The following is a 13,529-nucleotide window of genomic DNA, read 5'->3' on the forward strand; positions in this document are numbered from 1 at the left end:
TAAAATGTAAATTTAAAAGCATTTCTACATAACTTCTACACACATGAAAAATACTAATAGAAATACCGTAGACGAGTAAAATACTAAGATAAGAAGGGCCACTCTACAAAACTAGGCGCTCTGTTTTGTGTGAATGGCGAAAGCACAGCTGATTGCTTGCTAGTAAACAACACAACTGCGTTCTCGCCGAGCACCTGAGGATTGCGTTGGAGTGCTCCGTTGGTGGGCAGATCACGTAACCGGAGGCGGCAGCATGTGCACTCTGCATCCCGAGGAGGAGGCCCACCTGGCGGCCATGGCCAGCGGTGGCCCCCCACCGCGAACACCCAGCCCAAGGCCACTTTTTAGCTCGACCACTCCGGCTCCGAAGTCTCTGTTCGATGTCTGCTGGGACGACGTGCTTATCCCCCAGGTGGCCGTTTACCTGTCGCTCAAGGATCTCTTCAACCTGCGCTGCTGCTCGCGTACCGCGCAACGCTTCGTGGAGGCAGCTTTGGAAAAAAGGCAGGAGCTCCATCTCTCCGGGAACAACACAAGCAATATTGATGTGGGCTTTCGAGTGCTCGCCCGGTGCTGCCGACGGCTGGAGGTGCTCCACCTGGCCTGCTGCCGATGGCTGACGGATGAGCTGCTGCTGCCTCTGCTGGCCAACAACAAGAAACGCCTGTGGGCCGTCAACCTGAACGAGTGCGTCAATATCACGGCCCTTTCGCTGCAGCCGATCATCGTGGAGTGCAAGGGTCTGCGCGTCCTAAAGCTGTCCAAGTGCCAGTGGCTCACCACTGGAGCCGTGGACGCTCTGACGCTGCACCAGAGCAAGCTGGTGGAGTTCGACATCTCGTACTGTGGCGCTATTGGAGAGCGCTGCCTGATTATCTTTTTCCGGAAGCTGAACAAGCTCACCGTTCTTTCGCTCGCAAATACGCCCAGTGTTACCGACCAAGTACTCATCCAGATTGGAAACTATTGCCGCGAGCTGGAGCACATCAACCTGATCGGCTGTCCAGCCATCTCCGACTATGGAGTGCAGTAAGTAAATCCTGACCCTATTGTCATGTTGTCTGTAATCCTGTGAGTGCCTTGTGTCTGTGTGTTTCTGGGGAAACCAATCTGCATCTGCATCCGCATCTGCGTATCTTTCAGCGCTTTGTCAGTGCACTGTCCGCGCCTCCGGACCTTGCTCATCCGCCGCTGTCCGCGGGTTACGGAGCGCTCCTTGGCGCCGCTTCGTCAGCGGCGTCTATTCATCGATAGGCCGCAACAGGACGTGGGACACAACGCGTACAACCTGAACGACTTCTATCCCAGCGACTTTCTTGTTTACTAGCCTCCACTTCGTTTTCCCTCTTCTTCCGCAGCGCCCTCACCCAGAGTTGCCCGCTGCTGCAGTCTTTAATGGTGCAGCGCTGCCCACTGGTCACTGAACGAGTGCTTGCCCCACTCCGTGGACGTGTGCACATCGATCGGCCCGGCATGGGCTACATGCCTAGCTTGCACCACCACCGCCTGTTCCTGCAGGTGTGAGATTAACCCCGATTCCGGACCAATAAACTCAATGTACCAAGGAGGCTTTCGAGGCTATCCAAAATGTTTTTGCTGTAAATACATGCCTCAGCATGGGACGCTTTAATTTACCTTTAAGCTTAATCTTACACATTGTTAACATTAATTTAGGCTGTACAATAAACATATTTACTTATTCATCTCTCCTCCAAAAGCTCGAGCTTTTTGCATTAAAATACAGGTAAAAAAGCGTGGCTAAAATGCGACCAATATAAATACAATAGTGTGCTTTAACATTCCCCATGGACTTTGTGCTTATTCCCATCATTGTGCCGGAATCAATGGCGAGTTAGAGGTAGTCGTTGTGGTGGCTTTCTCCTCGCCACCTTTCGTTAGCTGCAGTTGCTGCTTGGCGGCGGAGCTCAGACCTAGGTCTGCATCGCCGCGACCATCTTCAGATCGCCACTGCTCGTGCAGGTGCTGCAGGTGAGCGTAGGCGGCCATGGACATGTTTAGACTGGGATTCACGGCACTCAGACCGGGTTCACCGGTGAAGGCCAGACCGCAGAGGCCTAGGTAAGTGTGAAATGGATCTGGAGTGGCCTGCGGCCACTTGGCAAAGCCGCCAATCAGCTTATCCTGCGTGCTTAAGATGAATTCCCGGTTCTTGGCGTAGTCGGTTAGCTCGAAGCTGTCCAGTATGCAGAGCGAAGCACCAATCCAAAAGGAGTAACAAGTGTCCACTGGCTTATTTGGGCGTCCCTGGAATCCATCCATCTGCCGGAAGATAAGCCATCGCTTCATACGCTCCACCGTTGCGGCATCCAGACGATGTAACTGACCACTGAGATGCAGTGCGGCCAAGGCACAAAATGTGGTGCCGCCATGGGCCTCGCCCTCCAGCTCCTGGCTGAAACCGTAATCGTACCGCAGGCTCCGGGTGATGAACTGAAACATGGCCTCCTTGTTCACATCGCCCCAATAGTCCAGCATGTAGCAGATGGTGGCGGCGCAGTACACGAAACGCATATCATCCTCGCTGCCATCGATGCAGGCGCTGAAGCTGCCCTCCGCCTTCTGCACGGCAGCCACTCCGTCCACAATGCTCTTGCGATCCAGGCGGGATAGATCATCGCCCAGGGTGACCAGCACTGCGAGACTCGTATACGTCATGGCCAGGTGGCCCCACTGGTACTTCCGCATGCACTCCAAGATTTCGGCGTCCTCGCTTTTCGGCACCATGGCGCGGCAGCCCTGCAAAGAGCCCAATTAATTGATCTATCTATCTGAAAGTGGTTTTGCATGTTGCTAGCTTCGCTGATAAAGCGTGGCGCGATAAAACCAAGGTGGCGGTGGGGTGGGGTTTGTTTCTTGGTAATCGAGCTGCTGCGCAAATGGAGGTCTCCCCTACAATTATGCATATTTGAACAGTAGAGGTCGTAATAATAGTGAATTGGCTTTTACTGGGAAGCAGATGAGTTGACTTTGTAATTAATAAGTGAGGTAAAAATATTTTTCTGCAATATAATTTACATTGTGACTTTGAATCAGTTGTTTTTAAATTCAAAAAATCCCATGACATGAATAATTATATGTTTAGTCTTGATAATAGGGGTGGCTGACCTCTAATAAAATACATATATTTAAACATGAGTAATTAAACTGCACTTAATAATTCTTCTAAATTATAACTGGCATATGTGGTGCTATTAATTCAACAGCTATTGTATGTGCAAGCAGGTAGATTTATATGGTGTGATGGGGATTAAACGTGGCGCCGTAAATAGAGTTTAAATGGGTTCTTGATCCTAACATACGAATTTCTTCGTTATTTATGATGAAATGTTTTGAGTAATGTGCTTGCTTCCGAGTATAAACATCGTGAAAGGTTTTCAGAGAAGAAAATACGAGTGCTCCCATATCAACTGGCTGGATAAACAACAAATATGTGGGGATGCGACAAGGTCTGCCGCAGTGTCTGCTGCCTGGCCACGTATGGAGATAAGGAATTCGAATGCGAGTGGATGTGGGAGTGGAAGGCGGTTCTGTTTGGCTTGTCGACTCGCTGTTTGTTCACCTGACAGACGCGAATTTATGCTCACCATGAAGCCGCCGCAGTTCTTCTCGTTGTCGCGTGGCACCACCAATCCTCCGTAGATCCAGTCAATGATGTCCTGCCGCAATTGTGGGGGCACCAGGTGCAGGGAGTTCAGTACATCCAGACCGCAGACGGCGAAGAATACAATGGTGCTCCTGGGGGATAGAAGATATGTAAGGTAACCAGATGGAAAGGATAATGTGGGGATCCACCTACCTGGTGTTATCATGCGAGGCCATGCGAGCAGGCAGGAGATTGAGGAACCGCAGCAGGTTCTTGGCGTGCTTGGAGAGCAGCACAGGCTCCGGATCGGCGTGGTCTTCCATATCTATGTGGTGAGACATATTGCTTGTTATTCTAAGAACTTATGGCTGGGCAGGAACTGGGCTATCAGGGTGTGAGTGCCGCGATATGGAAGTGACTATGTGACTAAGCGCTGAGAGGCCCCTTTTCGGGTGGATGGATGGTGCTGCTCAGGACAGACGTCTCCGTACGCGACCGCGTCTTTCAATGGAGCTGCACCCGCACGTGCCCACATTTATATAGTCTAGCGTTTACCTTTTTGTTTATAATAAGCCGGTTTGCATTGCAATTTAGGGCCGAGCGATAAAAAACCCAAGAGCAGCACAAATAACAGCTGCTTCTTCTTTGCGGATTTGACAGTTACGACGAACGGAGTTTACACGATGGTCACTTGGCTGTTCGCGAATTTATTAATCAGTATGAATATTATTATTAAATAATATTAACGAAATATTAATCAGTTTCCTTTAATGTTGAGAGAACTTAAAAATACCATAAGTTTTGATAAAAATAATGTAGCACATTTTGATTGTTATTTTACTTTAACGTCAATATTTATTAATTGTACCATTTAATTAATAGCAACAGTAACGCCATCGTATTTTATTATCATTAGTTTAGTAGTAGATTTTAAGCTTAAGTCAAATAAATAAATAAATATGTTAGTTCATGTTGCTTACCACCGCATAAACAGTTAACACAAGTAATGTAGCTACGTTTCGCTGTGACTGGCTCTTCTTCAGGTGCAAACAGCTGATTGCAAGCCGCATTTAGTTTCTTATTTTTTGATAATTGTTGAATTAAGCTTACAAAATGCGTATAACACAATATTTGGCCAGCAAATTGAAGAACTTCTCCAATTTGCCCAAGGAATACATCGAACGCAGCAAAAAGCAGGTAACAGGAAAATGCCTTTTTCATTGAACTTTTACAACGCGGCTCACGTAACAGATACATGTACTTCATGAAAAATGTATCTGCATAAATAAACCTTAATTATTATTAATTTCAAACAGGTGTACTGGCAAACGCCAAAGGAAATTAACTATTTGCCCCGCACAGTGGAGCGCAAGCGATTCCGCTACACCACAAATCGCTCATGGACAGGACACTTCCGTCAACAGAATATGCCCGGATCAGTGCGTCGCCATGTGCTGGTGGAACCAATTGGTGAGGAGATGATATACAAGTATCTGTTTTATCTTTCTTAAACCATTTTAATTATCCTTCCAGAGGACTGGAGCTTCTTCCGCGGCGATCGCATCGAAGTGCTGGTGGGCAAGGACAAGGGAAAGCAGGGCATCGTCACCCAGGTGATCCCCGAGCGCAACTGGGTCATTGTGGAGGGACTCAACTGGCACTACCGCAAGGTGGGCGGCGAGAAGGAGTTCCCCGGCATCATAATCAAGTCCGAGGCACCACTGCATGTTACCAAGGACATCCGTCTGGTGGATCCCTCGGATCTGCAGGGCACAGACTTTGAGTGGCGCTTCACGGAGGAGGGAGAGAAAGTGCGCGTTTCCCTGCGATCGGGCCGAATCATACCCGTTCCGGAGACAAACAACCAGACGCACGATTACAAGACCCCCAATGCCTATATCGAAAGGGAGAAGGATACACCAGGTATGCCTTCACTGAATATCATTAATCTTCGAAGTTTAACCATCCTTGCCATCCATTTCAGGCGCTGTTGTGGGCGAGATCACCTTCCAGCCCAAGCTATCCACCTTCGAGATGGACATCATGGAGGAAATGGGCATTAAGGAAGAACGAACGCCAGCTAAGAGTTATTGGTACTAACGTTATGCCTACTGTTTATTAAAGTAATGTACAAAAAACCCAGAATAATGAGCAAATTAGTTCCTTGTCATTTTTGTACTGTGCCAAAGACCTCCTCCCGATGATCCCGTAGCGTCTTGGACAGCTTGCACACGGTATCCTCCGCTTTATCGAAGTCGGGGCGCAGAGTGTTGTTGAAGGTCTCGTAGAGCCAAGTGCAAGTCTTGGACATGTTCGATTCGTAGCTGGTGAAGACGCGACTGGTGTGCTCGTACCTTAAAAGGATTTGTCTGGCATTGGAGAAGTTTCTCGAGAATAATGATAAATTTACTTACCTCGCCTTGTTGGCTATGTCCGTGATTAGGTAGGTATTACAGTGCTTGACGGCTAGGACTTGCCGATGACTCATGTACTTCAGTTCCACGTGCGGCAGAGCCATGTGAGCCGCTTCCAGTGAAACCATGGATGCATGTAGCAGACTTCGGCAGTCTAAGGCCCACTGCAGCTTCTGTTTGGGATCTCTATAACAGAATTACATATCAACCTATGCTACATTGTTCACTGTTTGTTACTCACATCATCCTGCCAAGCTGTCGCCACTGCTTCAATGCCTGCGTGGAGGAATTGGCAGCTGCTCTAAGCAATAATCCGCAGATACGCCACTGCTCCAGGGCGCTTCCCAGCTTATCTCTTGTATCTCTGGCCGCCTCCAGCTGCTCATCTATTCTCTCCTCCAGCCGGGTCATGTACGTTCCCCCACTTATGTACGCTATAATCCCATCTTGCTTCACGTACAGCTCGTTCAACTCTGCATAGCTTTCAACGAGGGTCTTCAGACGAACCTTGGTGTGTTCCAGCAGCTCTCCGTAGAAACGAATGCTGAGCAAATACAAAGCGGACTCACTCAGGTTGGCAAAGAAGTCCTCGTGCATGGAAGCCTTGCGGGCATCGCCAATTACGCCCAGGTTGTAGGCGAGCTAAAAACGGAAGTTAATAATATACTAAAGGAAACTTCATCACACTTGTAAATGGTAGGTCATTTACCTGGGCCAAGTCCTTTGTGGGCGTGTTGGCCACAATTGGGTCGCCCTGCCGGCCCATCGTGTAACCTGGTAGGGGCAGGGCCTCCTCCGTTTCCTGTTCCCTCTCCCGCAAAGGAGCCACTCCCATGCCCTCGAGTCCCAGCATCGCCTCGTGCTTGCTCTGCAGATGCTCCACCCAAGCCTCGGCGGTGGCCATTCGCGGACCAGGACAGGTGCCCTCCAGCTTGCTGATCTGTTCGTCCAGGCGTACATACTGCTCGACAATATTCTGATGACGAAATGGAAGGGGGTATTGATTAAGAAAGGAGGTGAAGGGACTGGCACAACTACCATTACTCCGGCGGCGCCATTCTGGCGAGGTTGCATTTCCGAGCTGACCTCCGTGACGACAGGATTCGTCTGCGTATCCATGGAGGAGCCGCAGCCCATCGCTCAGGTTGTCTGTCCGAAGTGCTGCACGAAGTTCGCCCGCTCTGCCGGCGTTGACATCTTCCGCCTTGAACCTTTTCAGCTCGCCTGTCCAGCGCTGAATGAGCTTTCGTTGGGTCAGTCATGTCCACTTATGAGGGAAAACACAATAACAAAATTATTTTTTGCGCGCTAGCCAGTGAGCAGGGCCAAACTAAATCCACCCCCGACCCATTTTGGGGGTTGTGGGTTGGGGTAAGCGATATCCCCCTTTGTTACCACGTGTGTGTGTCCTTTAGAGTGGACTTTTCTTGCTCAAATTAAGCAAACGCCATGTATTTCAAAGGTATATAAAATATATTTTTAAATCACTTTTTATTCATATACAGAAATACATTTGGTTGGGCGTCTAAAATATGTTAATTATGATCTTCATTTTAAACATATGTACTATATGTAGAACTTTTTTATTTCCAAGGTCCACTCAAAGGGCCTTCTTTGTGTAAACAACTGGTTATTTGCCTTGCTAGCTGTTTTTGTTAGTATGTCCACTATACTTTGTTGGATTTCTGAATTGGCACACCGTATATTTGTATTAACAAGTTAGCAACAAAAAAAAACAAAAAGAGAAAGGCAGCCATTAACATCTGCTCATTGTGTAAGAAATGTGCAAGCTCACCTGAACGAAGGACGAACTTTAATAGTCCCCCTTGAAATTGGGTACTAATCGACCCGAAACATAATCCATCAGCTGGATAATAATCTAGATTTTGATAAATTACCAGCAAATTATGGGTTGACTGGGTCGATAAAGAGTAGTGGGCTTGAAATACCCTGTAAAATGTATTTATACCCGTTACTCGTAGAGTAAGAGGGTATACTAGATTCGTCGAAAAGTATGTAACAGGCAGAAGGAAGCGTTTCCGACCCCATAAAGTATATATATTCTTGATCAGGATCACTAGCCGAGTCGATCTAGCCATGTCCGTCTGTCCGTCTGTCTGTCCGTCCGGATGAACGCTGAGATCTTGGAAACTATAAGAGCTAGGCTATTGAGATTAGGCGTGCAGATTCCTGAGCTTCTTACGCAGCGCAAGTTTGTTTCAGCAGAGTGCCACGCCCACTCTAACGCCCACAAACCGCCCAAAACTGAGGCTCCTACAGTTTTCATGCTAGAATAAAAATTTTAACTGAAATGTATTGTTCTGATCAATACCTAACGATTGACCCAAAAAAAAGTTTGCCACGCCCACTTGAACGCCCACAAACCGCCCACAAACTTCAAAAAATCGTAAATATGAACGCAGATATCTCGGAAAATATCAAAGATGGAGAAATGGGATTTCAGATTTAGATTCCGTAGGCTTGAGCGCAGCGCAAGTTTGTCACGCGAATATGCCACGCCCACTCTAACGCCCACAAACCGCCCAAGCCTGTGGCGCCCACAATATTCATGCTAGATAAAAAATTTTAACTGAAATGTATTGGTCTTGTCAATACCTATCGATTGATCCAAAAAAAACTTTGCCACGCCCACTCTAACGCCCACAACGCTTAAATCTGTCTACCGCCGGTAGGTGGCGCATTTCAACCTCGCTTTGCTCCATATCTCCATTTTCCTTTGGTCCTTTTAGCTGAGTAACGGGTATCTGATAGTCGAGGTACTCGACTATAGCGTTCTTCCTTGTTTTTTATTGTTTATGTTATATATTATATATTTAAAATCAATGAACATGTAGTATGCTTAATAATTTCACTGTAATTTTTTAAGAGGAACATTTTGGGAGGTGCTTTAGAATTCAAATACAGTGGTCGGCATAAGTATTTTGACAAAATAAAAGTTAAGTATACTCATAACTTGAATTTACTTCTTGTAAACTATAGGCATCAATGGAAAGGTAATTTCAATGCCGTTTGAATGATACAATACATTTCTTTACCCATTCAGTACTTATTGAAAAGGACGAATTTGTGTAAATCAACTTTGAAATTAAAAAAAAAAACTTTTTTCCTCGTCTTGAAAACTTAAATTTTTTGATGCAAAAAGTTTCTTCAAACAAAAACAATAGTAACTGCAAAAAGAATTTTTCAAAAATCATTTTTCTTATATTTTTTATGAATTTTTGAAAATGCTTAAAAACAGGCATTTGAGCCATATTTTTGTCTTTTTCATACAAATTTTTTCCGACATTGTCACTTTCAAAAAATCATAAAAAATATAAGCAAAATGATATTTGAAAAATTCTTTTTGCAGTTACTATTATTTTTGTTTGAAGAAACTTTTTGCATCAAAAAATTTAAGTTTTCAAGACGAGGAAAAAAGTTTTTTTTTTAAATTTCAAAGTTGATTTACACAAATTCGTCCTTTTCAATAAGTACTGAATGGGTAAAGAAATGTATTGTATCATTCAAACGGCATTGAAATTACCTTTCCATTGATGCCTATAGTTTACAAGAAGTAAATTCAAGTTATGAGTATACTTAACTTTTATTTTGTCAAAATACTTATGCCGACCACTGTATATAAAATCGAAACATTTTCCACACCTCAATCTACTTGTGCTCATCACCGAACTAATATTTTATGCCAATTCAAAGTGGAATGAGTTCCGTAATCCCCATGACAATTGGTCGTTAAACCTGTCCCAATTGTGGGGTCCAACTTATATTGGCTCTTGAGCAATCGCTTAGAAAACAAATATAAAGTGCGACCGACCACATGTCGCATGAGCAATGGAGTGCAACCAAACGCGATGGCGCTAGAATATAATGGGTCAAATCATTGCGTTTAAATAAGTAATAACCTAGTCAAGTGTCGATAAAGGGGGAGGACTGCAATTTGAAAACTTGTTGATGGATGGCGCCCAAGCTTTTGTGGGTGTGCGAACGAGTCGAACAAAACAAGAGAATCTAGAAGACCATATAGGCGCCTGCGCCATTCTGGAACTCAAAAAAGAAGGGCTAAGCTTGTCCAATATTGTTGCAGGATCCGGTAGCAAAGGCACATTGACCCATTTTTATAGCAAAGGTGTCATACATTTCTGTCTGTACAAATATCCCACACGTCTTAATTCAGTTAATTTATATAAAAATGTAAATATTAAAATCTTGTTTAAATTATATTCATATTTGCATGTTTAAACACTTGGTAACAATGTTTGTATTGTTTACTTTTGGATATTTTAAGCTTACAGTTTCACTATGACTACACAGAAAGAACAAGTGTGACTATCAATTAAATGTCAATTCATACTTATATTTTTTCTAAATTGCCATGATTAAAATCAGATCTAACTAAGTAACATTTTTCTAAAAATATATTTTGGTTGCAGGTCCAAAAAACCCGTCTAGATACCTTTCTTAAGTTTTAAGCCTTAAACATTTAAACAAAACTTTTTTTTAATATTATACATTTTATTTAAATAAAAAAACAGTTTAACAATTTCGTACCTAAATTAAATTATTTTATATTTTTCTTGAAGATTTATGGACGCGGACACAAACACCTTCTGATGAGATCCTCCTGATACTTTACTCCCTTTAATAGGTTTTCGCATATGTTTTCACAGTCGTTGGATTCAGGAATCACTACTGGTGGTCTTGGCCAAGGCCAGGGCCACTGAGGAGATGGCTGGGGCAGCTGATTACCTGGCCTTGGTGGCTGCGGCCACTGAGGATTTGGACCTCCTGGGAACTGCGGCCACTGAGGATTCGGAAATCCTGGGAACTGCGGCCACTGAGGATTTGGAAGTCCTGGGAACTGCGGCCACTGCGGGATAACTGGGTTTGGCTGCCAGGGCCACGCGGGATTGGGGTAAGTTGGGTAAGGATACCACCAAGACCACGGCGGAATCTGACTGGGAGGTAGTGGCCGGCAAGGACAAGGACGACGCGTCGTGGTTAACGGACGAACTGTTGTGCTTGTTGTCGTGGGAATAGTGATCGCTGGTGTTGTAGTGGACAAGCTCTGGGTTGTTGGAGAAGGAGATGTTGTTGTCTCAGTGGAAGTGGATGGAGCAATTGTTGACGTTGATACTGGGCATCGTGGGGTGGAAGTCGCAGGACTACTTGTGGAAGTTGTTGTCGCAGTGGTAGTGGTTGGAGCACTTGTGGACGTTGTAACTGGGCATCTTGCGGTAGAAGTAGTTGGAGTACTTGTGGTAGATGTTGTCGCAGTGGTAGTGGTTGAAGCAATTGTGGAAGTTGTTACTGGGCATCTTTGGGTAGATGTAGTAGGAACACTTGTGGAAGTTGTAGTCGTAGTGGAAGTGGTTGGAGCAATTGTTGACGTCGATACTGGGCATCGTGGGGTGGAAGTAGTAGGAGTACTTGTGGAAGTTGTAGACGCAGTGGTAGTGGTCGGAGCACTTGTGGGCGTTGTAACAGGGCATCTTGGGGTAGAAGTAGTAGGAGTACTTGTGACAGTTGTTGTCGCAGTGGAAGTGGTTGGAGCACTTGTGGGCGTTGTAACTGGGCATCTTGGGGTAGAAGTAGTTGGAGTACTTGTGGTAGATGTTGTCGCAGTGGAAGTGGTTGAAGCAATTGTGGAAGTTGTTACTGGGCATCTTTGGGTAGATGTAGTAGGAACACTTGTGGAAGTTGTTGTTGTAGTGGAAGTGGTTGGAGCAATTGTTGACGTCGATACTGGGCATCGAGGGGTGGAAGTAGTAGGAGTACTTGTGGCAGTTGTTGTCGCAGTGGAAGTGGTTGGAGCACTTGTGGGCGTTGTAACTGGGCATCTTGGGGTAGAAGTAGTTGGAGTACTTGTGGTAGATGTTGTCGCAGTGGAAGTGGTTGAAGCAATTGTGGAAGTTGTTACTGGGCATCTTTGGGTAGATGTAGTAGGAACACTTGTGGAAGTTGTTGTCGTAGTGGAAGTGGTTGGAGCAATTGTTGACGTCGATACTGGGCATCGAGGGGTGGAAGTAGTAGGAGTACTTGTGGCAGTTGTTGTCGCAGTGGAAGTGGTTGGAGCACTTGTGGGCGTTGTAACTGGGCATCTTGGGGTAGAAGTAGTTGGAGTACTTGTGGTAGATGTTGTCGCAGTGGAAGTGGTTGAAGGAATTGTGGAAGTTGTTACTGGGCATCTTTGGGTAGATGTAGTAGGAGCACTTGTGGAAGTTGTTGTTGTAGTGGAAGTGGTTGGAGCAATTGTTGACGTCGATACTGGGCATCGAGGGGTGGAAGTAGTAGGAGTACTTGTGGCAGTTGTTGTCGCAGTGGAAGTGGTTGGAGCAATTGTTGACGTTGATACTGGGCATCGTGGGGTGGAAGTAGTAGGAGTACTTGTGGAAGATGTTGTCGCCGTGGAAGTGGTTGGAGGAATTGTGGAAGTTGTTACTGGGCATCTTGGGGTAGATGTAGTAGGAACACTTGTGGAAGTTGTTGTCGCAGTGGAAGTGGTTGGAGCAATTGTTGACGGAGAAACTGGGCATCGTGGGGTGGAAGTCGCAGGACTACTTGTGGAAGTTGTTGTCGCAGTGGAAGTGGTTGGAGCAATTGTTGACGTAGAAACTGGGCATCGTGGGGTGGAAGTCGCAGGACTATTTGTGGAAGTTGTTGTCGCAGTGGTAGTGGTTAGAGCAATTGTGGACGTTGTTATTGGGCATCTTGGTGTAGAAGTAGTTGGAACACTTGTCGAAGCTGTGGTCGCAGTGGAAGTGGTTGGAGGAATTGTGGAAGTTGGTACTGGGCATCTTGGGGTAGATGTAGTAGGAACACTTGTGGAAGTTGATGTCGCAGTGGAAGTGGTTGGAGCAATTGTTGACGTAGAAACTGGGCATCGTGGGGTGGAAGTCGCAGGACTACTTGTGGAAGCTGTTGTCGCAGTGGTAGTGGTTGGAGCAATTGTGGACGTTGTTATTGGGCATCTTGGTGTAGAAGTAGTTGGAACACTTGTCGAAGCTGTGGTCGCAGTGGAAGTGGTTGGAGGAATTGTGGAAGTTGGTACTGGGCATCCTGGGGTAGAAGTAGTAAGAGTACTTGTGGCAGTTGTTGTCGCAGTGGAAGTGGTTGGAGCAATTGTTGACGTTGATACTGGGCATCGTGGGGTGGAAGTAGTAGGAGTACTTGTGGAAGATGTTGTCGCCGTGGAAGTGGTTGGAGGAATTGTGGAAGTTGTTACTGGGCATCTTGGGGTAGATGTAGTAGGAACACTTGTGGAAGTTGTTGTCGCAGTGGAAGTGGTTGGAGCAATTGTTGACGTTGATACTGGGCATCGTGGGGTGGATGTAGTAGGAGTACTTGTGGAAGATGTTGTCGCCGTGGAAGTGGTTGGAGGAATTGTGGAAGTTGTTACTGGGCATCTTGGGGTAGATGTAGTAGGAACACTTGTGGAAGTTGTCGTAGTGGAAGTGGTTGAAGCAATTGTTGACGTCGATACTGGGCATCGTGGG

General features: G+C 46.0%; 5 protein-coding genes across 8 annotated transcripts; 2 read left to right on the forward strand and 3 right to left on the reverse strand.

Moving 5' to 3' along the window:
- The first annotated feature begins 141 nt into the window (after positions 1 to 141).
- On the forward strand, positions 142 to 1,717 carry LOC119547727 (F-box/LRR-repeat protein 15). Of its 2 annotated transcripts, none has more exons than XM_037854710.1 (2): positions 142 to 1,029; positions 1,144 to 1,351. In XM_037854710.1, exons 1-2 carry the CDS (start codon positions 254 to 256, stop codon positions 1,325 to 1,327), a joined length of 960 nt encoding a protein of 319 aa, XP_037710638.1. In that variant the 5' UTR covers positions 142 to 253; the 3' UTR covers positions 1,328 to 1,351. The 2 variants fall into 2 exon arrangements, with proteins under 2 accessions (XP_037710638.1, XP_037710640.1); XM_037854712.1 differs by lacking the exon at positions 1,144 to 1,351 and adding an exon at positions 1,359 to 1,717 and having other exon boundaries at positions 145 to 1,029.
- On the reverse strand, positions 1,670 to 4,262 carry LOC119547726 (geranylgeranyl transferase type-1 subunit beta). Of its 2 annotated transcripts, XM_037854709.1 has the most exons (4): positions 4,160 to 4,262; positions 3,818 to 3,929; positions 3,606 to 3,756; positions 1,670 to 2,757 (listed from the first exon to the last, which is right to left on the reverse strand). In XM_037854709.1, the coding sequence occupies exons 2-4, from the start codon at positions 3,925 to 3,927 to the stop codon at positions 1,828 to 1,830; spliced, it is 1,191 nt and encodes a 396-aa protein (XP_037710637.1). In that variant the 5' UTR covers positions 3,928 to 3,929; positions 4,160 to 4,262; the 3' UTR covers positions 1,670 to 1,827. The 2 variants fall into 2 exon arrangements, with proteins under 2 accessions (XP_037710637.1, XP_037710636.1); XM_037854708.1 differs by lacking the exon at positions 4,160 to 4,262 and having other exon boundaries at positions 3,818 to 4,110.
- A 374-nt stretch (positions 4,263 to 4,636) lies between these two features.
- Positions 4,637 to 5,760, forward strand: LOC119546733 (probable 39S ribosomal protein L24, mitochondrial). Its single transcript, XM_037853225.1, has 4 exons — positions 4,637 to 4,801; positions 4,921 to 5,074; positions 5,138 to 5,527; positions 5,589 to 5,760. Exons 1-4 carry the CDS (start codon positions 4,718 to 4,720, stop codon positions 5,702 to 5,704), a joined length of 744 nt encoding a protein of 247 aa, XP_037709153.1. The 5' UTR covers positions 4,637 to 4,717; the 3' UTR covers positions 5,705 to 5,760.
- Positions 5,717 to 7,243, reverse strand: LOC119546732. Of its 2 annotated transcripts, none has more exons than XM_037853224.1 (5): positions 7,063 to 7,243; positions 6,728 to 6,994; positions 6,260 to 6,660; positions 6,019 to 6,204; positions 5,717 to 5,958 (listed from the first exon to the last, which is right to left on the reverse strand). In XM_037853224.1, the coding sequence occupies exons 1-5, from the start codon at positions 7,153 to 7,155 to the stop codon at positions 5,772 to 5,774; spliced, it is 1,134 nt and encodes a 377-aa protein (XP_037709152.1). In that variant the 5' UTR covers positions 7,156 to 7,243; the 3' UTR covers positions 5,717 to 5,771. The 2 variants fall into 2 exon arrangements, with proteins under 2 accessions (XP_037709152.1, XP_037709151.1); XM_037853223.1 differs by having other exon boundaries at positions 5,718 to 5,958; positions 7,057 to 7,243.
- A 3,955-nt stretch (positions 7,244 to 11,198) lies between these two features.
- Positions 11,199 to 12,569, reverse strand: LOC119546261 (homeobox protein 2-like). The gene has a single exon (XM_037852421.1). It carries the CDS (start codon positions 12,567 to 12,569, stop codon positions 11,199 to 11,201), a length of 1,371 nt encoding a protein of 456 aa, XP_037708349.1.
- Positions 12,570 to 13,529: the final 960 nt, after the last annotated feature.

The sequence above is a fragment of the Drosophila subpulchrella genome, chromosome 2L (assembly GCF_014743375.2).
Source record: "Drosophila subpulchrella strain 33 F10 #4 breed RU33 chromosome 2L, RU_Dsub_v1.1 Primary Assembly, whole genome shotgun sequence".
In the NCBI taxonomy this organism is placed as follows: domain Eukaryota; kingdom Metazoa; phylum Arthropoda; class Insecta; order Diptera; family Drosophilidae; genus Drosophila; species Drosophila subpulchrella.